Source organism: Mirounga leonina, unplaced genomic scaffold (genome assembly GCF_011800145.1).
Source record: "Mirounga leonina isolate KUSES-001 unplaced genomic scaffold, KU_Mleo_1.0 Mir_94, whole genome shotgun sequence".
In the NCBI taxonomy this organism is placed as follows: domain Eukaryota; kingdom Metazoa; phylum Chordata; class Mammalia; order Carnivora; family Phocidae; genus Mirounga; species Mirounga leonina.
Window position 1 is genome coordinate 47,401,796 of NW_023270855.1, and position 23,562 is coordinate 47,425,357.

At 54.3% G+C, this 23,562-nt stretch overlaps 1 protein-coding gene across 10 annotated transcripts in view; it reads left to right on the forward strand.

Moving 5' to 3' along the window:
• Positions 1 to 8,974, forward strand: part of EPS15L1 (epidermal growth factor receptor pathway substrate 15 like 1) — a 94,901-nt gene extending 85,927 nt beyond the window's left edge. For 6 of the 10 annotated variants that reach the window (XM_034997851.1, XM_034997852.1, XM_034997854.1 and 3 more), the window contains 2 exons: positions 3,054 to 3,259; positions 8,216 to 8,974. In XM_034997851.1, coding sequence (XP_034853742.1) covers positions 3,054 to 3,259; positions 8,216 to 8,362 — 353 coding nt within the window. In that variant the 3' untranslated portion in view covers positions 8,363 to 8,974. Of the gene's footprint in view, positions 1 to 3,053; positions 3,260 to 8,215 lie in introns of those variants that run through there. The other 4 variants (XM_034997858.1, XM_034997857.1, XM_034997856.1 and 1 more) reach the window with 3 other exon arrangements.
• Positions 8,975 to 23,562: the final 14,588 nt, after the last annotated feature.

A 23,562-nucleotide genomic window follows, 5' to 3' on the forward strand; every position in this document is an offset into this window, starting at 1 on the left:
TTGGCGTGGGTTGCGGGGCCTTTGGGAGGCACCACGAGATGGGGGAAGCATGGGCCTGAGGCAGGGCTGGGCACGGGAGAGCTTGGAAAGCTTCGTTCAGCAGGGAGTTTAAGCTTTGGGCCCTGCGCTAGGCGGGTGGGGGTGGGGGGGACGGGGACACAGCCGTGGACAGCGGGGCCCCAGCCTCACAGAGCTTACATTCTAGTGAGAGTAAAAATACACATGTGACCTAAGGACACAATGTCAAACGGGCTGCAGAGCAGCAGATAGGGAGGAATCTCAGCCAGAGGTGGGGAGGGGTGGCCTCTGAGTATGTGGCACCCACAGAGGAAGGGCCCCCTAAGCCTGAGAACAGCAGGCGCAAAGGCCTGAGCTGGGCAGGGCAGAAGGCGGCCGGGTGCGGGCACAGGGGGTGGGTGGAGGAGGTTGGTGGGTATTCCTAGGGTAGCCTGGAGCCTTTGGGAGATCTAAGCAGTGTGGGGATCAGCTCTTTGTTAAAAAGCCACTTTGCTGGGTGGAGATGGCCTGTGGGGCAGGAAGCCGAGAGGGAGAGTGGCTGTTGTGGGAAGCCGGTTCCCAGGGACCCAGGAGAGATGAGGGCCGCTTGCTCGGGACAGTGACTGCAGAGAGAAATACGGTGTCTCGAGGTGGTGTGAGGCATGTGGACTGGAGCACCCTGGCCCCATGCCCACTCTTCCTGCTTGGGGTGCCTCTGGGGTATGCCTGGCCCCCCATTGTTCTTAGGTGGACAGCCTGGAGTTTGCAAGCTGCTGGGCTGGCCTCGCCTGACAGCTGTCTCCTCTCCCCACAGTTCTGGGGGCCAGGGAGGCCTTGATTCATCTGTTGGCGCATCCCTCTGGCCAGGGAGTAGGCTGGCTGTGCATGGTGGCCGTGAGGCGGGGCAGGTCTTCAGGGCCAGTGGAACAAGCCAGACAAGCTGTGGCGGGCTCCCAGAGCACCCTGCTCTCTGCACCTGGGGGTGGGGGGTGGGGGGTGGGGGGGGCGGAGCTGCGCTAAAGTCCAGGACAAGGAGGAGGTGGGAGAGCTAACATCAGGGAGGATGGCGTGGGGAGGAGCATTTGGTGCTGGACGGACAGCTTGCAGGAGGTCTGGGCTCTGTCATGGATAGGGGAGGAGGTACCCGCGCTAGAGACTCGACCAGTACAGAAAGTGGGGGGGGTACCCCCCAGGCCTTCACTTTGACAAGTCAGTTGCTGTGGGAGAGAGAAGTCCTAATTCCTGTTGCATGGTGGACTCGGCGCTACCCTTCTGGGGAACAGTCCTGTGACCCGGGTCAGTGGGGCACATCCGGGGGCTTCGGCAAAGGCTTTCCATGGGGGGACCCTTCTAGCTCATAGGGTCCACCCACCATTGGGCCCCACGCCTGCCTGGGAATCAATTTGAGGTCCCAGGGAGAGACAGACCTCTGCTCCAGCCTGCCCCTCCCCCCTCCTCGGTCCGTGCGAGTCCTGCTGGAACTGCCCGGGGCAGGCGGTGTGACGGAGAAGGCAGCACCCACTGTGATGTGGGATGCCAGGGCAGCCTCGGGGTGGGGCGCAGAGCGTGCTGCCCCGTGGGTCTGTGCGTGCATCAGCCACCTCATCTGGCCCCTGCCTCTTCGTTCCCACTTCACACACAGGCAACTGAGGCCAGCCGGGGCTGAGGGACTTGTCCTTGTTGAGGTCTTGGAGCTGAAAGAAGCAGAGGCAGGCTGTGGCCCCAGAGCTCTTAGGGACAGCTGGGGGCCCGTAGAAACATGGCATCAGAGAGGATGCTTCTAAGAGCTAGGCGTGGAGATGGACGGGCGGGTCCTCTCTCTAGCTAGCGGGTGGGGTGGCAGAGGCTGGCTGGGTGAGGAGGGCAGGTGTCCCAGGCTCAGGTGCCGCATGGGGGCGCCGGAGGTGCCGCTCGGGGCTGGGGGCGTTTTCTGGATGTGCAGCTAAATGTCCAGGGTTGTGTGTGGAATGTGGCCCTTGGCTTGTGGGTTCTTGGTGCACATCAGCTTTGAAATTGCAAGAGTAAACATAAGCAGCTGGACTGACAGACTGGAATTATGTTAAGTATCCTCTAGTCTCTAACCTGGGGCTTGGACACAAAGCTGCTTGGACTAAATTGAACACCTCACTCCTGGTGCCCCAATGGGCAAATGAGTGGCGTCAGGCAGGAACCTGGCCTACAAAACTGGCAGACCCTGAAGACTCATCAAGTGTTGCTAGGCAGGCCTAGAGAGGCCCCTGATTCCTCGTGGAGCATTCCGGCACATTGGCAGGACTTGTCAGGAGAAGCCATCTGCCCTCAGGCCACAGCCCCAAGCAGGGTCTCATGGCCAGGTTCCCTCTGATTCTGAACATGCGTATCCCACACACATCCGGTTGAGACTGGCCTTGCTAGGACCTGGGCATCTCAGAGCCTCTCTCAGCAAGAGCCTAGAGAGGCCCGAACCCTGCCCCTTGGAGCTACCGGCACCGAAGGGCGGAAGCGGGAGCTAAGAACCGAAGTAAAACCTCAGGACAGCAGAGGCCAGAGCCTCACAGCCAGTGCTAGCTCTGTCCCGTAGTGTGAAACTAATCCCCCCCTTTAATCGCAGATACTACTCCCCCCATTTTTTTTTTGTTAGAAGCTTGCAGTGTATTTTTCTGCTCAGCCATGACTTGTTTTTTTTTTTAACTCAGTGTGATAGTAAATGTGTTGCCACTAAAATGAGTCACTTTGAAACATGTCTCCATGTAAACTTGGTAAAGACAGTACGTTTTAGCTGTGTGGGGTGGGGCAGGGAGGGGCTTGTCTGAAGTGGTTTTCTTGTATCGCCCACAAACCTATGAAGCCTCCGGGATAAGGTGAGAATAAAGCAAGATCCATCCAGGGTTCCCCTGGGATCTGTCCCCCCAGCAGGCGGCATTCCGGCCCTTTCCAAAGAAGGAGAGGGTGTCCCCGAGAGCGCTCGCCGGCCTCCTTAGTCAGCACTCTGTTCTGTCTGTGGTCAGTAACTTGTATTTCTTTTTCTTTTTTTCTTTTTCTCCCCCCCCCCTTTTTTTTTCTCCTGAACTTTCCAGGTAAAAGTACACCTGTAAGCCAGCTTGGTTCTGCAGACTTTCCCGAGCCCCCCGATCCATTCCAGCCACTTGGGGCTGACAGCAGTGACCCGTTCCAAAATAAAAAGGGGTTTGGGGACCCGTTTAGTGGAAAAGATCCATTTGCTCCCTCCTCTTCAGCTAAACCTTCTAAAGCCTCTTCCTTGGGCTTTGCAGACTTCACCTCTGTAAGTTGAGTTCCCTGTGCGCCACCCCTCCACCCTCCGCTTGCAGCTTCTTTGGGGTTCCTTTTGTCTCTTTGAAATGGCACACCTGGCTTCTGTCTCCTGGTACCTCTACGCTATGCCTTGTGTTATTTATTCTGTACTGCTGCTTTCTGTAAGAAAAACAATTTCTCAATAAAAAAAGAAAAAGAGCTGCAGTTTGGATACTCTGTGGTCAGGCCATGCTTTCTTCCAGCAGGGCGGCCGGATGTGCCCGTTTCTGTCCTTCCTGGTAGATTCTGTTGTTTCTGTGGCCCGGAGGCCGTGGTGTTCATGGATTTTTGGAAGCTGAGATGTCAAACGCTTCCGAAGTATGCACACGAGATCGCAAAAGTCCCATTAGGGTTTCACTGTCCCCAAAAGGGTCTTTGTGCAAGAGTTGTGACGGTCCCACCCCAGGGCATTTTGAGCAGCAAGTAAGGATTGAAGAACCCAGGCAGGGCACGCAGAGGAAGAGCAGTTTGGTCTTTTAGAACTTGCTTCAGTTCCCAGCCACGACGGGAAGAAATCCAGCCTAGAACAACTGCTCTGAAGGCCTTTCCCCTTGCCAAACCCAAACCCAAACCCAAACCCAAACCCTCGCGGAGCCATTTAGCAAAGTGGTGAAGTTGCTTCTCAGAAGCTAATCCTGGGATCTGGAAAGCCTGGCTGTTGTTTCTCGGTGTGCAAAAAAGATTCCGGATTGCCAAGTGCTGTCACGTGGGGGTATTTCCAGCACCTTCCTCGGTACCAAGAACCTTGTTCTCAGAGAGCTTCAGATGTTGTCTTCCCAGAATTGGTTTCACCGTCTGTGGCGCACTGTTTTTACATTCGAATTTGCAGGGTACTTTGTTTCCTGGTTTGGTGCGAGATGCATTGTTTAATAGACGCCCTGACTCCTAGAATATCGGTCTTAAAACCAGCTCTGCCCTGTCGGTGCCCGGTGAGCGCCCAATTTGCTTCAGATCCACCTCGTGCACGGCTGTCCTGCAGCTTCCCTGCCGTCACCCAAGACGCCAGCGCGGTCCCGGCTCTGGGCGACCTGTAAATGTTTTACAACTACAGTTAGCTCGATTTTGTTGATAGCCGGTGCACGCCGTGGATGTATCCAAACGGCGACGGTATTAATAAAAGCCAAAAACAAAACCCGCTTTATCTACCATTTCTTGAATAGTACTGCATTTGTGTTTTGGTGGAAAAAAAAATATCCAGTGTCGAGAAAAAGAGAGCTATTCATGCAGGAATCAGGTACTCTGTTTTGGGTAGGGAAGAGGGGTAAGTAGATGTGATTGGGAATTTGGAGAAATGACTGTTCTCTTTCTGAAATGCATGATTCTGTTTCTGTGCCCCACCCCGCACCCAGTGGCTGGTTGGGGGAGAATATTAAAAAAAACAACAAAAAACGCTGAGGTGTTACGCTATCGTTTGGCCCAATATTTCTGGTCATTCCAGAAACACCCCCAGTATTGAATCATCCTTGTTTCCCCGTGGGGGATCAAGTTCTGCCCCATTTGTTCTTTGTTTAAAATCACTTTTCCCGCTTCAGATGCCCCAGTTTTTCCAGAGGAAACATCCGACAGCGGGCTTTGGCCCCTCTGAGCGCGTGGAGTACGGGAGAGGCATGACACCTGACTGGCCTGGTTTGTCCCCTTTGGTCATACCATAGTCCCCAAATGGCCAGCCTGTCCCACCTCAGGGCACTTAGGATGCCTTTGCATTTTTGTGACATCCGGGGACCCAGTCCGTTGGCCAGGGGTTTCTGGTTCGCGGGACCTCGGAGGTTTGTGCTAACTCAGGACAGGCGGGAGTTGGGCCCTCCAGGCCGTGTATTTCCGTTTCCCCGAGGTACATGCTGGGAGGTCTCTTACTGCCCAGCGGACTGGCGGCGTGGCTCCTTCAGCGCGGATGGTTCTCAAGTGCCACCAGGACATGCTGTCAGCTGCGTTGGACTTCAGGGAGGCTGATGGCACACGCGTGGGCAGCCCCCCCAGGCGCCCCGGCTCTGCCCCTCTGGAAGCCTCTCACTGACGAGCCCCGAGTTTCCATCAATGGGTTACCTGTGCTTGTAGCCGTTCACAGGAAACGTCTCCGAGATTTGTTTAAAAACAAGACTTTCTGTCTCAGGCAAATGTGTTTATTAGGAAGTAGCCTTTATAGGGTAGCAAAATGGCTCTTTTTTCTGCAAGTCTGCACTAAGAGCAGAGCGACTCAGATGGGATGTGCCGCGCCGGGGGTCGTCGGACCAGTTGGATGTGACCCTGACAGCAGCGGGAGTGAGCCAGCGGGAGGCGGCTGCAGGCGGCCCGTGCGGGGCAGGGCGGGTGCTGTTGGACGCCTCAGCCCCGGTGAGCAGTGGCCCCGGGTGCGCACCCTTCGTGTGTGCAGCCATCTGAACCCCGGATTTCTGCCGAGAGGCTGCTGAAGGAAAACTGCTTGGCGTTCGCCCCGTGCCCGGGAGATGCCTTGGGTGGTGGCATTCTGTGCCCCGCTGTCTCAGCTCCAGGACGGCGCAGGGGTGAAGCAGGAGTCACCTGCCGCTCCTGGAGTGGCGGCTGCACCCACAGGTGCCCCAGGTTCTGGCCGTCACGGTGCATGTGGGTCGGAGGACCAGAGTGACCTAGTCGAGGAGTCTCCACCGGGGCCAGGAGAGGCTCTTCTGCTGGTTGGAGGCCCAGAGGGACCCTCAAGCAACCCTCCTCCTCCGGGTCCTCTCTCTCGGACACCATGGTCCAGCCTGCTTCTCAAGTGCGCACAAACCCCAGGCGGGATCCAGAAGCTGGCCTCAACCCAGTCTGCTCTGAAGGCATCTGGAATGTTCCTGTCAGCACATTTCATTTGAAAATGGGGACCACTTGAGCAGGAGGCTCTGCAGGGACATCCCGAGACTCTGGGGCTGGGCGGGAATCATGGTGTGGCCCCGTGGCCTCCACTGATACTTGACCCCTCCTGGCCTGGCTTCTAGGCCGTGGCTGGGTCAGCCTGGCCGTTACTTGTCAGCCCCCACCTTCCCCTCCTCTGGGCTGACAGAGGGCGAGATCCCTGTCAGCAGCACTGGGAAGCCGTTTCTGCCACTATTTGTGGTTTTTTCCTTGTTTTTCTCCTGATGAGGTGTTGGAAAATCCCCCAGAGAGTGCGGGGGTGGAGGCTCTCTGTGATGGAAACAGGAGGGGTGGGGACCAGACTCCAGGGAGTCCTACCTGGAGACCCATCAGGCCCTGAACATTTTTCTGGGTAGTTTCTCTAAGAAACTAGGACTCAGCCTTTCTTCCTGGGGATGGCTCTTCTTCATGCTGACCCTGTCCGTACCTGTCGCTACCTGACCCCCCAAGGCCCGGTGGAGGGAGGCCTCCTCTCCTGCCCCACCTCCTTCTCCAGGCCACATGTGGCTCCCTCCACGGCCCCCACCCCCACCACACCTGCACACAAGCCCCTGGCAGCCCCTCCCACCCCGTGCTGTTCTGGCAGCACCAGGCTTGGGTGCTCGGCGCCCCCCACCCAGCGCCTCACTCCGAAGGTGCCCTGTTGCCCCAACTCTGCAGCTGTAGCTGGCTGCCCCCGCCCCCCTCCACCCAGACCCAGACCCAGAGAGAAGGTCCAGCATGTTGAGGGCCCAGGCTCTGCAGCCACCTCCCCCCTGTCCCCAGGCCTCCGCATCCCCACCTGTCAGAGGAGCTCACCCCCCAGGTTGTCGCTCAGACTCAGTACATGTGTGCCGAAGTAGCCGTGAATTTCTGTCGTGCTTCCTTCCCCGGTGCTCCCAGTGGGGTCTGTTCGGGCCTCCACGAAGCCCGTGTCAGATCGGGATTGTCTGTATGTCTGCTCCCAGGGGGCGCCTTTCAGAGGGCCGGCCTGCCTCTTTCTTTGGTGTCCTCCTGGGCTTAGCAGAGAGCCGGCAGAGCTGCGGCCGAGAAGAGAGACTCGAAGGGACCCGAGCCCATGGACAGGCCGCAGCTTTGCTCGGGGGAGGGGGGGGAGGGGGGGAGGGGCCTGTGACTCAGGCCCGTGGGAGAACCAGAGACCCACACCCGGGGAAGAGCATGTGAGATCTAGCTTTGCTGTGCTCCCTGTAGAGCTAAGGTGCCTTGGATGGTTTGAAATCACCCATCTTGTTTAAAAGTTTCCTCCTTTGTTTAAAAAAGTGGTTTTTTTTATTGGACCTTTCGGAAAAGGACATCAAGAGCTCCTGGACGGATCGGCAGCGTAAATGCCAGGGCTCCTATAAATGCTCAAGTACGAGGTGGCTCCTGGTGGGCCCAGAGCTCCCCGGGCCGTGGCTGGGGTAGCGATGCCACATCGCAAGACCGTGTCGTCTGCGCGCGTTTGAAACGCAGCGCCGTGCGTGTGCCAGAACTCTCCAGTCCCGGCGCCTCCCACCCGCTGGTGTCGTCGGCCTGTCATCGAGGCCCAGGCCTTGTAGGTTTGCTGTTTGAGCCCGTCGGCGCAGCTGAGGGCTGCTGTGGAGCAGAGATCAGTGTCGTGCCCTGAGAGGAGGCGGGGCGGGGGCCCCTCCCTCACACCCCCTCGAAGCCTCAGAGACTCCTAGCTGGGGACGTGCGGGAACCCTCTGTGTCCCCAGATGGGTGCCTGGCAGTTGCCTGCTTTGGCTCCCTGCAGAGGGCTGGGCGGCTAGTTTCTCTGAGGTCCGAGGTGGTAGCCAGGGTCAGACTCAGCCCTGTTTCTTGGTGCATGTGACTGTGGGTCGGGACTGGGGAGCACGTGTTCCCTGCCCGCTCCCGACCAAGACATGGGCTCCTGGCGTTTTCTGGTTTTCACGTGCATACCAGGCAGCGCACCACCCACCCCCACCCAGCGCATCCCAGCATTGCATTTCCCTGCACCCCGACAGCACGTGACGGGTGTCCTCGTGCCCCGGCCCCCCCACCCCAAGCAGCAGGTCGCAGCTCCTGGGCCAAGTAACCCAACCTCCATTTTCCTTTGCAGTTTGGCAATGAGGAGCAGCAGATGGCCTGGGCCAAGCGGGAGAGCGAGAAGGCCGAGCAGGAGAGGCTAGCGCGGCTGCGGCGGCAGGAGCAGGAGGACCTGGAGCTGGCCATCGCGCTCAGCAAGGCCGACATGCCCGCCGCCTAGGCGCCCGGCCCGGGGCGGTCCCGCCAGAGAACACTCCAGCCTGTCTGTGCACGCACATGCACACGTACACACACGCACACACACGCACATACACACACATGCATGAATGCACGCACACGTACCCACATGCACACACACCCACACGCATGCACACGCACCCACACGTACATGTACCCACACACACGCACACACACGCACACGTGCACGCACGCACGCACACGGACACACACACACACGTGTGTGCGTGCTCACAGTGGTCCCCGTTCACCTTGTGACATGTCACAGCCACTGTTATGTCAAGGACTCGCTGGTCACAGGGCCTCAGGCTCTGGGGGCTCGCCCAGCAGGGAGGCCCGGACAGGGGCTGCTGCCGTAGATGCTGCTCTCCGCGGTGACGTCCCTGTCGGGTGACAGCGCCGGTTCTCACTCCGCCTGGAGCACAGGATGAGTCGGGGAAGCGCGGGGACTCCTTGCCTTTCATCTCCCACCCGGGCGCACCCACCCTCACGCCGCCCCGACCTCCCTTCCGAGACAGACATCTGGGCGATGTATGCATTCGTTGTATAAAATTAAGTTTGAATGATTAATATAAAATATTTTAATACAAAACGATCTTTTTTTCCCCCTTTCATTTAAATATTATTTTCTTTGCATTAACATTCACACGTGGTGTCAGGCGAACCAGCCCCACAGCGGGCGGAAAACCAGGTGGAACATTCTTGTTTCGATCCTAAGCATTTGAGTGGCTTTTAGGGCCACAGAGTCAATTTGGGAAGTTTCTGGGGGTCACCCGGCACCCCAGGATGCAGAATGTTTCTGAGATAGTTGGTTGTAACCTCATTGTCACTAGAGTAGGTGGCCCTTTGTCAGGGCCCTGCAGTTTGAAGAAAGATTCATGCACTGTTCACTGAGGCCTGGTCTACACAGGGGGCGAGGCCTCCTACAAAACCTGCAGTCGGAACCGGGAGGAGGGAGAGTTTTCTACTAGGATGCAGCTGATTTCCCCTAGAACATTCCAGAAGCTTGGGCATAACTGCAGGGACAACCTCAGGAGTTGCCGAGGACATTGCAGATCTGCCCCCAGCTTTGCGTTTCACTGTCCCCAGGGAGACGGGACATCCTCAGGCCAACTCCTCTCCGATAGAGATGATAAATCTTTCGAATCTGAGCAGCCTGAGCACAGCCCCGGAACAGAAAGGCGGCAGAGAGCCTCCAACCCCCAGGCCGTGCCGGTTTGGAAGGGGATGAGACGGGGACGCCAGGACTAAATAGGCCCAGAGTGTTCCCCGTCAGGATCCGCCTTGATGGGAATCTCAGGGGACAGAGCCCCAGCCCCTTGTGGTGGGGCTGGATTCTGAGACCCTCCTTTGGGAAAGCTCTTCAGTGTTTGTTCTGTGCCTCTGGGCCAAGGTCTCTGGCCGCTCCCCTTCTGCTTACCGCCACCCCCTGCATGCTGACTCCATGGGCTTTGTTGCAGCCAGGGAATTGCCCCGAGACGGGCATTTACGGACTCGTTTTTACATTGTAATGAACTTTACGTTTTAGACGCAGTTTCAGATTTGCGGGGAGAAAAATCACAAAGAGAATACAAAAGGGTTCCCACAAACCCTGCACAATTTCCCCTGTGTTTTAACAGCTTACGTTAATATGGTACGTTTGTTAGAATTCATGAGCCAATATGGAGTTATTATTAAAGGTCACCCCTTTATTCAGTGTTTTTACCTTTTTTTGTCTCAGGACCCCACTGTATATATAGTTGTCTCGCCTCCTGAGGCTCCTCTGGCCGGAGGCGGTTTCTCAGACTTGCTTGCTTTTTGCTGACCGTGACAGTGTGGAGGGGGCTGGGCAGGTGGCTCCCAGCATGGCCCTGGGTTTGGCTTGTCTGGCGTTTTCCTCCTGCTGGGACGTCGGGGTGACGGGTGGGGGCAGAGCACAGAGGTGACGTGGGTCCCCATCATCAACACCGTCTGTCGCTGCTGATGTTGACCATCCTCCGAGACGGATGGACTTTCGAAGGCAGCTTTTCGGACGCAGGTATTCTGTGACATGGGCCCCTCTCAGGGTGATAACCCGTGCGGCTGAGAGGACAGCGTGAATCGAGGCTTTACGCCAGGGGCAGGGAATGTGGAGGGCGCCCCGGACAGTCAGGGCCCTTGGAAATCTCCCTTTTCCAGGTTATGGACAGGAGGTCCCCGAGATCCCGGAGGGCGCGGCGTCTCCTGGTGCCCATGAGAGGACCTCGCTTCTCAGTCATTAGCTGTGACGTGGGCCTGGGACCTCTCGCAAAGCCTGCGGGCGTCCTGAGCTCTGACGGGCCCCTAATCCTCTCTGGAAGAGCGAGCAGCTTCGAAAACGTGTCCGGAGGCGATTCCTTCCTCCCCCTGAGGTGGGACCATCGTGTATCCCCTTGGGGAAGTCACTGTGTCACCGCTCCCCAAGGTGCTCACGGCTCTGCACTTGAGTGTGAGGTGAAAACCTCACCGTTTTTGGTGGTTCAACCTCCATCCTTTTGTTCCAGCCTCAGAGCAACCTTGCAGGCGAGGCGAGCGGGGTGATGGTGCATTTTCCTAATGGGAAAACCGAGGCTCGATGTCTGTACTCATTTGCCCGGAGCTCCAAAGCCCCAGAGGGGCAGTGGCTCAGCATTTTGCTGGCCTTAGGAAAGGTTTGTTTTTTCTTGCCTGCTGCTTTTTTTATGTATGCAGTGCACCGAGAAAAGGTACAGAAGGAGTCTCCTTATGTCTTAGAAATGGAGGGCCGTGCACTGAATTAGGAGTTCTTCTCCAGGGTGGGTGCAGTGGGCTTTAGGGGACCCTCGAACCCCTGAGGATACTATGTTTGTGGATTTTTCTTGTTTTATTTATTTATTTTTGCGGAGGGTGTCTATGACGTTTTCATTCCATTCTCAGCGGTTCCCAGACTACCTCCCCTCCCATATCCACCCCCCCCCACAAAAGGTCATGAGCCAGTTTTAAATCCTGTTTCCTTTTTCCCCAGCCTCATACACATGCTCAGGGAGACCCCCACACAGACAAACACACTCATCTGCTGTGCAAAGAATCAGCCTCAAATCCGCCGATCCATCCGCACTCCCACAGGCTCTCTCTGCCTCTTCCTTGGCAAGGAGCACGCACAGCCTTTCCTGAAAAACACAGTGTCCAGGTTGAAAGCAGTGATTATGAAAATCTCCAAACATAATAGCCACGAGAAGAGAACCATGAAGGCCCCCCACCGCCCCCGACACACATCGCCCACTGTCAGCTATCCGCCAGATTCTGCCGCCTTCCCTTGGCCGATCCCTTTCCGGGCAGGCTGTGAGGCGGTTCTGTCCCCGTGTCCTTTCATCCTTCCACGTTCAACACATCACTCAGAAAGGTGGGCACCTTCTCACACAGCCGCCAGGCTGTGATCACACCTAGAGCTCAGAGTCACACCCTCCTTCCCTTTGGTCATATCCTGCACATGAGCGGCGACATTTGATTTGGTGACATCACTGATGTACTACCCGATGGCTGGAAGCCTTTGTCCCCTTAGGATGTGCCCCCCCCACCCCCCACGGCTCCCACCTGTGGCAGCTACTTCCCCACCTCCTCACGGGCCAGGGACCCAGCTCCCCAGCTCCGGCTGCAGCGGGACCAGAACCCGAGGGTCCAGGATACCTGGTCGGAGCAGCCTTTTGCAAAAGGCTGACTGATGATCTGCAACTTGCTCCAAGTAAACGGAATTGCATCTTCAAAGCCAGTTTCATTTAAAAGGACATCCTAGTCCTGGAACAGTTGTGGAAAGCTATTTTTAAAACAGGAAGCATCCGAGAAACAAAGAACCTGCCTCTTGAAATAATGGAGTAAATATTTCTGCCCCCTTATCAGATCTGGTTCCTTTGAAACATGGGTCTTTTTGTTTTGTTTTGGTTTGGTTTTTTTCTCCCAAAATTTCCCCAGTAAAAGTTACCAGGAGCCGTACAAATTGTATCATGAGCTGTTGTTGGAAAAAACATAAAGGGAAATGTGATCCTTATCACCAGCTTATTCCAAAGAAATTACGTGATGTGGGCTTGCATGGCTCGCGTTGTGTTTATGTTTAGTGGGTTTTTAAATATCTCTTTGATTTGCTTTCTGGCGGCTGCGCTGTGTGCAACTTTGCTTCATGACCTTGAGCAAGTTACCTAAGTGCTCTGGGACTCACTTTCCTCATTTGCTCAAGGAGTTGGGGCTGGACCACCAGTGGAGGACCTTCCTAGCTTTAAAAGTCTGAAGATTATTATTCAAGTTTCCAGAAAGTCACGTATTTTAGGATTTCGAGTAACATAAAAGAGGAAAATAGAAATCATCCCCTTAGTCTCATCTTTACGTAAAATATTTTGTGCACATATAGACAACAATGTTGTATTATCACCAAACTTGCTAAGAGACTAGAACTTAATTACTCCAACCACTAAAAGCAAATTACAGTTAAGTCATGTGAGAGAGGTGCTATGTATTGCTACAATGGGGATCATAATATATAAGTGTATCAAATTAACATGTACACCTTACATGTACACAATGTACAAATTTACACGATGTCACATGTCAAATGTATGTCAATGAAAATATTTTTCCATGCATTAAAAAAAATTGAAAAAATATTTTTCCATTCTTGATAACCATTTGAAAGCTAAGGGGGAAATACTAGCTTAAATGACTAGTGTGTGTGTGTGTGTGTGTGTGCACGTGAGCGTATACACTATTATATATTTATATTTATATAAAAATACTATTATATATAATAGTATTATTATTATATAATTAATAGCCTGACATATAATAGACTCTTATATATAATAACACTCTTATGACATGTAGTATATATAACCTATCAATATCAATACATTGTGTCGATAATATAGATCAATAATATGTATCTTTTAATATAAACTTAAAAAAACCCAGTACATTACAAGAAACCCAAGTTTCATAAATGAGCAATTCTGTGACCTGGTGATGGTTTTCCTACACTGACCTTCAACCCAGGGGTAGAGACCCTTTCTGAGGACCAGAGCGTAAGGACTTTTGAGATAGTGGTCTGCAGTGAGTGTTGTTTCTTTGTACTAAAGACAAACGGCAGAGTTTCCATTCCAAGAGCCAAAAAAAGACCCAAGATGAGATGTAGCCATTGTTCAACCGTAAACACGCTTTGTAAAGGAAGTGAGGATCCTGGTTCTAAGGGAACAGCATGGTAGATGGGAACTCCCGATTCCTTTCCGGTTCTAGATCCTAGGATAAGAGGACCTATGGCTCCTCTTCCCCTAGGGGAGACCAGGGAAGACACAGCAGCATGAAGAGCCCCTGGGTGCGCTGGGGAAGGACACAGCCTTGAGTCAGACAGACTTGGTGTAAATCCCGCTCCCCACTTGACAGATCTGGGGGCGCCCATTTCATCCCTTGGAATCATTTCTCCTCCTCCGTAAGGTGAAGATAATAACTCTCTCTCTCAGGGCTGTTGTGAGAATCCATAGCTGAGTTCCCAGCACATGCTTAGATGCTCAAGGTGGAAAGAACCGTAGTACTAGTTGTTTCGTTATCTAGCTAACTGTGGTTAAAAAAAAAAAAGAAAAAATACCCCAGCCCCAACCTAACAAAACCTAGCATCTCAACTATTTTTTAGTGTACGACTCAGGAGTGTTGACTATCTCCCCATTGTTGTGCAACAGCTCTCTAGAACGTTTTCATCTTGCAAAACTGAAACTTCATACCCATGGAACAACTCCCCATTTCCCCCTCCCCCCAGCCAGTAGTAGCTGGTTTTGTTATTACTGATTCGGATGGTTATTGCTGAGGCTCGGGTTGCTACGATAGTGATTGCTTTGCACTTTGAGAGCAGGGCTTAGGTTTTCTAGTTCTGTTACCCAGGAACATGCGGAGAGGGGACGCTGTCTATCCTAGCCAGTAAGCTACCGCACCGTTGCCTATGATGAGAGTCCAAAGGACATTGATCGGTATGGGGTAGCGGGGAGATGGGAGGCCCGGAGCTGCCGCGAACTTTCCCTGAGATTGCATGAAGGTCTATGGGGAGATGGGGGCTCGAGTGGACCGAGTACCTTGTGTAGACCAAGTCCATCATCAGCCGACATCCAGGCAAATGGTGCTTATGTCCGAAACCAAGTGCTACCTTTCATTCGGCCAGGGGACTTTCCACGTGAGGGGGACAGATGCCACTGCCCTTGTGTGGCATGGCTGGACTGAATCATGGGCTTGTCACCACTTCACCAGGGGTTATTTTTATAGCCGACAAGGAGACTTACTGGAAATGGCTTGGCATGCATGCATAGAAAGCTCCCGGGATGGGGTGGCTCTTCAGGCCCTTGACCAAGACATTCCCACAGAGCAGATCCCTTCCAGCCCAGGAAGGATTCCGGGGATCCCCAGCCTCCTAGAGGAAGGTTCTGGTTCTTTGCGGGCATATGTTTGAGGCCACAGAGCCCTCACCTGAACCACGGTCCTCTGACCCTCATGGATTCCCCCAGCCAGCCTGGCCACCTGCCCCCAACTGGCCCGCAGGGGGGACGTTCTATCATTTTCCATTTTCCATGCCCCTTTCTTGAGTTGCCCTCTCTCTCTCTCTCTCTCTCTCAAGCAGGGAGTGGGCCAAGGAAGGTGGTTCATTGAACAGAGGAGGTGACAGGAGACTGATGTTCGGCTGGGGGGCTCCTTTTAGACATGGAGCACATCCCGCCCCTTGGGGACGTCTCTCTGTCCCCCAGGCCCTTGTGTCCCAGCGTGGGAGGAAGCCCTGCGTGGGGCATTTTCTGATACTTCATCTTCAGGACATTTGTCACATTCCCAGCAGCAAATTTTCTGTCTTCAGCTGCCTCTCTCACATCTGACCAACCGCTTAGAACCCTGTTTTTGCTCACATTGTCTGGCTGACACGACGCCCCAATTCCTGGGGTGGTGCCACGTGTATTGTCTGAACTGCATTTTTTTTCTTGGTTGAGCAAACAAGCAGGAATTTTCCATCAGGCAACAGCTGATTGCCTCCCCACGAAACAGGCCGTTGGTCCCCTGTGCTGCTGTGGACTTTCTTGCGGGGGGCGGGGGGAAGCAGGGACCCCGGACAGACCAGAGACTTCGGCAAGGCATCAGTAAGGGTTTAAGTCAAGCCGGGAGACTCCTCACCTGGCCTTCACGGAGGGCCTGCGGCAGCTGTGAAACTCAATCTAGAAAATTCTTCCCACTTAGAGTCAGTTAAAGGATGCAGAGTCCGTTCGCACTGAGCCCCTCCCAACCATTACCTGAGAGTCTGGGACTGACCACTCTGTCTGAGCCCTGGGGCCCGGGGCGCTCTCTTGCTGGGCATCATTTGTAACTTTCTCTTAGGAGCCTCCCTACCAGGTAGATCTGCTGCATTTCTTCAAAAACCAGACGCCCTCAAATGCAGTTGTGTTTCCAGAAACAGGAGATGGCTACCCGCAACCAATGTACTTTGAATCAGACTTAATTCAGCCAATGTTTACCATCACATTGTACTAGACCCTGGGTCAGTAGACTTTTTGTAAGGGGCCAGATAGTAAATATTTTTGGCTCCTAGGGCCCAGTGGTTTCTGTTGCAATCACTCAAGTCTGCGATTGTAGCACAAAAGCGGCCCAAGGATATATGTCAATGATTGCACGTGACTGCCTGCCAATAAAACTTTATTTACAAAAGCATTTGGGGGGCCAGCTTTGGCCCTCAGACTACAGTTTGCCATACCAGATCTAGGGCCTGAGCTGGGGACTGGGGAGGCAACAGGGAGCCAGACATTTTCTCTGCCCTTATGGAGCTCCAGCTGAGTTTATTTTTTTATGAGGGCCAAACAGTTTTTGATTTCTTTCTCTGGGGTGCAGGTGGCATTACTTGGAAGAATAAAAATGAAATGCTACGTTGTTCGCAACACCATTAAACCAGAGGTCCCCTCCCTCTTTCCCCATAAGTTTTATTTATTTATTTATTTTAAAGATTTTATTTCTTTATTTAAACACAGTGAGAGAGGGGACACAAGCAGGGGGAGTGGGAGAGGGAGAGGCAGGCTTCCCGCTGAGCAGGGAGCCCGATGCGGGGCTCGATCCCAGGACCCTGGGATTATGACCCGAGCCGAAGGCAGAGGCTTAACGACTGAGACACCCAGGCGCCCCTCCCCATAAGTTTTAGAGTCAACATGTTGAAAAGGAAATTATGTAACGTAAGAATGGCCCCTTCTGTGAATCCAATGACAATGTCAAGGTCATACCGTTGTTTCGATCTCCCCACTTTCCATATTCGGGGCGCTCTTTACCATCTTGACTTAAGGCTGACAAATGCATGGGCTGAAAGGAATTTTTTTAAACTGAAGATGGAAAATCCATTGTTTTTCTGAACATCACTCATATGTCCAATTACACACATTAGTGGAGTTCTATACTGTATTACCTAATGACATGGATAAAGGGGGTTTGAACTCAGCCTTTCTGAGTGTCTATTGTCTGTTGTTAATAGAGAAATGGATGTTCTTTTTTTTTTTTAAAGATTTTATTTATTTATTTGACAGAGAGAGACACAGCGAGAGAGGGAACACAAGCAGGGGGAGTGGGAGAGGGAGAAGCAGGCTTCCTGCGGAGCAGGGAGCCCGATGTGGGGCTCTGTCCCAGGACCCTGAGATCATGACCTGAGCTGAAGGCAGACGCTTAATGACTGAGCCACCCAGGCTCCCAGGAGTGGATGTTCTTGTCAGCAAAGCAGAGGTAGAGTTACTGCCTGGGAGTCTGAGAGGCTCCAGGTCAGTTGTCTGTTTTTATGTCTGTTTTTTTAAACGCGATCTAGTTATTTGTTTATTTATAAAACTGTGGTAAAATACACATCTACAAAATGTACCCCCTTACGCATTTCTCAGTGCTCAGTGTTAAGTACATTCACGTTGTGCAGCCCTCCCCGCCTTCCATCTCCAGAACACTTCATCTTGTGACACTGAAACTGTCCCCATTCAACGCGATTTCCCCATCCCCTCCCCCGCCCCTGGCACCTGCCATCCTTTCTGTGAATCTGACGACTCTAGGGACCTCGTCTAAGTAGGGTCATGCAGTCTTTGTCTTTTGTGGCCGGCTTCTTTCACTCAGCAGAATGTCCTCAAGGTTCCTCCATGTTGTAGCAGGTGTCAGAATTCCCTTCCTTTTTAAGGCTGAAGAATATTCCAGTGTGTGTGTGTATCATGTCTTGTTTTCCATTCACCCATCAAGAACAGAGACACTGGGTCCAAATTCTATTTTATAGTCACCAAAGAATTTTTTTTGTAAATGACAATTTACAACTGAAACCTCTATTCCCATTTTCTTCTTTTAAAAATAATTTTGTTTTTATTGAGGTGAAATATACAGAACATAAAATTAACTAACCATGGAGAGTGTACAATGAAGAGGCACTTAGTATATTCAGTGTCGTGCGACCATCACCTCCAGGTCCAGAACATTCCCCTCCCCCCAAAGGATACCCCGTCCCTGCGCGCAGTCACTCCCCATCCCGTTCCCCCAGCCCCCGTCGACCCCCAGCCTGCGTCTGTCTCTATGGATCTGCCGGTTCTGGACCTGATCACACACGATGTGGCCTTGTGCCTGGCGTCTCTAACTCAACACAATGTTTTCCAGGTTCACCCACCTTGTAGTGCGTGTCACGATTCCTTCCTTTTTATGGCTGAACATGATTCCGCCATTTTGTGTACGTATCCATACTTTAATGGACACTGGAGTTCTTTCGACTTTTTGGCTATCACAGATAGTGCTGCAATGAGTATCCCGACTGTTTCTTAAACGAGCAAGCCAACAGCAGCAGCAATAAGAAAAACAATTGCCAGAACTTCTCCTCCAGGCAGAGATCTTTTGGGAGCCCCCCCAACCCCACTTAAAAACACACCCAGGCGGGGCTCACTCATACTTGAGAAAGGACCAATGCAAGGTCATCTGTCCCGACACCCCCTGTGTGCTTCCATTGGGAGCCTCAGAGTCTTCCCCGGGCAGAAGTCACTCAGGGGTGGGGCAGTTGCCTCGGACATCGGGATCGTCCCCACGTGTGGCAGTCCCCCTCCCCTAGTCCCACGTCCCAGAGACCCCGGAATTAAATAGAATGAGTGGGGGGGGGGCGCGCCTGGGTGGCGCAGTCGGTTAAGCATCTGACTCTTGATTTCGACTCAGGTCATGATCTCAGGGCCGTGAGATGGAGCCCTGCATCAGGCTCTGCGCTCAGCTTGGAGCCTGCTTGAGATTCTCTCTCTCCCTCTCCCTCTGCCCTTCCCCCCACCCAAATAGATAAATAAATCTTTAAAAATAAGTAAATAAATAAATAAAATGAGTGGGCTTGCTCCTTTGAGGCTCCACGGTCTCTCTCATAATAACATCACCATTCCTTCATTGAGCACCTACTGTGTGCCTGGCCTGGTGCAGGCCCTGCCCTCAGAGGGAGCCTCACCAGGGGAGCTGCTAAGGCCCCCTTTTGACAGCAGAGGAGATGAAGACCGAGAGCCACAGGTTGACAGTGGTGAACTCAGGAGCCCAGCTTGGTCCTGTCCAGTGCCCCCTGCCCCAGCCTCGTCCCCCCAAAGCCCAGACCCTGGTGGGCAGGGAAAAGCTGGCCCCTGCAGGGACCCGCACACATGCAGGCAGAGAGGTCTGGTGGGAACTGACTGTGCTTGATGTAACAGCTTCTGAGATAAGAAACCTTTCCTTCGACAAACCTCTGTATGACTCAAAACGAACCCACGAGTCCCCGGCACGCTGGCCTGTCACCCCGAGCCGCGTTGAGGAAATGAGACATCAGGATGTGTTTGAGGTTTGGGGTTCAACGGAAACACACCGGGAATGTGGCGAATTCTGCCCTGGAGAGGCGGGATTGGCGTCTCTGGGCATGTTTTCAAGCCAAGCGGAGGGACGGGGCTGGCGGGATTCCTTCTTGCTTTTGGAACATCATAGAACCCGGAGGCCGCAGACACAGGGTTTGGCTGAGGAGTGTGTCTTTTAGACTTGGGACAGTCCCCAAAAGGCCAACTTGGGGTCAAGGTTGAAATCAGGGGTGACTGAGGTGGAGGGCAATCAGGATGTGCTGGAGAAGGCAGGATGGTAGCCTCGAGAACAGCATCTGGCGTTGGCGGGCGCAGAACTATTTCCTGAATGACTGTGACAGTTTAGAGCCGCGTGTCTCAAAGTGTGGCCTGCAGACGGCCAAGCCAGTCCCTGGGGCGCTATAGGCATGCCACCTCCCAGGCCCTCCCTGAGGCCCTCCAGATGGGATTCCATCCATGCTGGGGGGCAGAGTGGAGGGGACAGCCTAGGCTGAGCTCGCACCGTGTGGCATGAAATGACTCTCTGATTTGCTTTTCTGACCAGCCCAGGGGGAAGTGTGGCTCAGCTGGACCGGGCAGTTGCCCAGGGCTATGGCCGGGAGGCGAGCGCCAGAGCTGGGGATCAACCTGGGCCACAGACTCCGAGTCGTGTCTACACTGCCCACTGCATACTACCCAGCATCCTCTTGGTCTCTCTTGGAGTCCATAAGAAATCCTGTCATCCCAGGAAACCCTGGATTTGGGGTTTTGCTTTATGAGTACCAGGAAGCAAAGCCACTTCACCAGCTCATGGTGCTGACCCCTTCCCAACCAGGTGCCCCCACTCATGCACATCCCTCGCTGCTGGCTGCTCAGACCCAGTTGAATGGGGGGAGGGCCAGATGCCCGTCCATCCCCACCCTGGTTAGATTGGCCCGCATGACAGTGGGCAGGGCTCCTGCTGGGGAAATCAAGGCAGGCTTCCCAGTGGAGGTGACACTTGAGCTGGGCCTTGAAAGGTGGACTAGGTTTGTCCCATGGGCTCACAGGAGGGGCTTCCTTGGCAAAGATGTGGACTTGGGGGGGAGGGAGGGTGAGTGGGGGTAGGGTGGGTTGACCTTGGAGATGAGGATGGGAAGTGGGGGGTGCATGGGAGCAGTAGAGGCTAGAGGGAGGTGGCTGTCGTAAAGGGCCAGAATGCTGAGTGAAGGACTTTCCAACATGCTCTAAACCAGCAAGGAAGGGGTGTGTCCAGATGGCTGGGGTAGGCTCTCAGAACTGCCAGCCTTGGAGCTATGAGGAGCTGTTCTTGGGGGTGGAGGGGTAACCTGTGGGAGTCAGGGCAGGCTCTGGGGCTATGACCCCAGAGGAACCACGGGAAGTCCCCAGGGGACACCCAGAGATCTCACGGGCACCCCAGGTGTGCAGATGAGATGAGTCTCAGGTACACCCAGGCCCTTGGGCAAGACCCAGATCCCCCCCGCCCCCACCAACATGGAACTCCACTCAGGAGCTCAGGCCCCCCAACGAATCTCCCACTGCCACGATTCACTCCTTAAGGCTCCAAGCAGGTTCTCCTGCATTACTGTTATTTAATTCCCATGCATTTCTGAGTTTGCCAAATTTCTCCCTATTTTGGATTTCTAGTTTCATTCCACTGTGGTCAGAGGCCATGCTTTGTGTTATCTCAAACCTCATCAATGTATTGAGGTGGGTTTTGTGGCCTATCCCGGGGAATGTTCCATGTGCACTTGAGAAGAATGTATTCCGCTCCTGTTGGGTGGAGTGTTCTAGACATGTCTGTTATAGCTAGTTGATTTGTAGACTCCCTGTACTTAAAAATAAGTTTTAAAAAAGCCAGTGTGGGGGAGGGGGGAGAAGGGGAAAAAAGGCTTGTCAAGAGAATGTCCCGTTCACTTTGTTCTAGGTTAAAACAGAGTCCAGTCCTGGCAGGCCATGTGCCGTTGGGGCTCGGTGGTGTGGCCAGCTCCCGTGGGATGTGTGTTTGTGGCTCCCGAGGGCCGAGGGAGCCAGCGTGTCCCAGCGAGAGGCCCCCACTGCCTCTGAAGGAGAGCCGGTGGGGTCGGCCTGTGTGAAGGCCTCGATTTCTGGGTCCTGGCCAAGCGCAGGCCCTGGCCCGGTGGAGGGTCTCTGGGTCTGGTGTTGCCCCTCGAGGAGGCTGTCCTGGGGCCTTTGGGGCCTGGCGGGGTGGGGTGCTGGCTGTACCCAGAGCAGCCTGCAGGATGAGCGGGCGGGCAGGCGGGCGTGCCGGGTGTGAGTGGCACCTCCACCGCAGGCCGGTCCAGCTCCTGGTGGTGCTGGGCGTCTCTGCACAGCCCAGGCCGCCGCGAAACCCTGACTTGTGGGGCGGCCCCAAAGCTGGGCCACCAGCCGCGCTCACCTCCCTGCTGTTTCGCAGAGGAGGAAACTGAGGCCCAGTGTGTGGCTAACTGGGGCTGACCCAGCAGTGAGCTGGTGAAGAACTGAGGTCTGACCGTGCTGGGACGTTTGCAGGGGCCAGTAGCGCCTGGCTGAGCTGCTCGGGAGAGAAAAACATTTCTGAGCTTCTGAGCAGCCGTGAATAAAGCTTTGCCAGAGAAGACAGGGGCATCCAGCAGTTCCAGGTCTGGCTAGCTCCCCACACCACTGAAAGCAGGATCTTGAAGGGATGTTTGCACACCTGTGTTCACAGCAGCATTATTCACAATCGCCCAGAGGCAGATGTCCCCTGAGTGCCCGGCAGTGGCTGAACAGAGAAGCAGAACGGGGTCGAGCCGTACAGTGGAGTATTACGCAGCCCTGGACAGGAAGGGGCTTCTGCCGCGGACTGCAACATGGATGAACCTGGAGGACGTTAGGCCGAGGGAACTCAGCCAGCCACAGAAGGACAGATACTGTGTGATTCCTCTTGTGTGAGGTCCCTGCAGGGGTCACAGCCAGAGAAGCAGGAAGTAGAGGGTGGGAGGCTGGGGGAGGGCTGCGGGGGGGCAGTGTTTCATGGGGACGGAGTTTCAGTTTGGGAAGATGGGAAAGTTCTGGAGAGGGACGGTGGGGATGGCTGCGCAACAGTGTGAATGTGCTTAATGCCACTGAATCGGACGCAAAATTGGTTCCAATGGTTAGTTTTATGTTCTGTGCATTTTACCACAATGAAAAGCTAAAGAAAATAAGGGGTGTCCAGGAAGAAAGTGGGGTGACTGGGGAGATGGAGCCGGAGAAAGTGCTCAGGCTGGGAGCAGGGTCTTGGCAGGACCTCTGTCCCCACCCCTGTCCCATCCTCCTTGGTCTATAGGGGCTAGGATTGGGGGGACCAGGTGGCTCCCTTGGTTGGTGCCAGCCTGGATTTGGTCCCTGCCCCCAGAGAGCCCCCAGTCAGAACCAGCCAGGGAGCAGGGACCCCCGCCCAGGAATCTGGGGGGAAAATGCTCAGGGAACCAAGAGAAGAGCAGAGAAGGGGATGAGCACTCAAAAGGGAAAGGGGGGGGCTCTCCCAGCTGTGGGTCACGGCTGAGGAAGCCTGTCATAGCACATGAGGGGCAGGGCACAAATGATGGTCACTGCCTGCCTTAATCTTCTGTGGCTCCCCACTGCCCTTCAGTCCTGCAGCTCTGGCTCATCCCTGCCTCTTCCCGTGCATTCCAGTCAGAACCACCTCCTCCTTCCCAGAAGCCCCACGTGCGGCCATCTCCCTCCACCGCACTCCCTCCCGGCGGGGGGGGAGTCAGTCCATGAGCCCCAACATTGGAGGCAGGACACGTGCGTGTCCCGTGAGGCTGAATCAGTCGTGCCTGCCCAGAAGGCCCAGCTAAGGACCTGGGATTTGTGGAGGGGAGAGAGTGGGGAGGCGTGAGTGGTCACTGAGTGTCAGCCTTGGGGAGTCTGGGTAAGGATTTGAGGGGGTGGAACTCTGAGGAACTCTGGCCTGTCTTGCTGTGTGATCTGGGGCAGGTGGCTTCCCTTCTCTGAGCCTCCTCATGCATCCCTCACCTCCTAGCCCATCAAGAAATCCATCTGTCCCCCGGTTCCATGTGGTTGGCTAATTTGCTAATGTGTGGTCAGGCCTGGAGGAGCCCAATCATTTGAAAGTCACTACGTATGTGTTCAGAAGGATGAGGGCCCTCGGTCATCCCTCCATCCCAGGGAGTGGGTGAGGTCTGCTGGATGGTCAAGCATCTGGAGGTCCAATTGCTACTGGCCATGGGAAGAAAAGAATTTCCAGCTGAGGAAAGAGTAAGTGCAAAGGCCCTGAGGCAGGACTGAAGGGTGTATCTGTTTATTCCCAGAGCCACAAATGGCCACAAAGGTACCCTGCCTCACCCTCCCTCTCTTCCAAAAAAAGAATTGAAATTGGTGAAACATGGATCATTGCGATATGCCTTGTCCCTCTGCCTCCCTCATG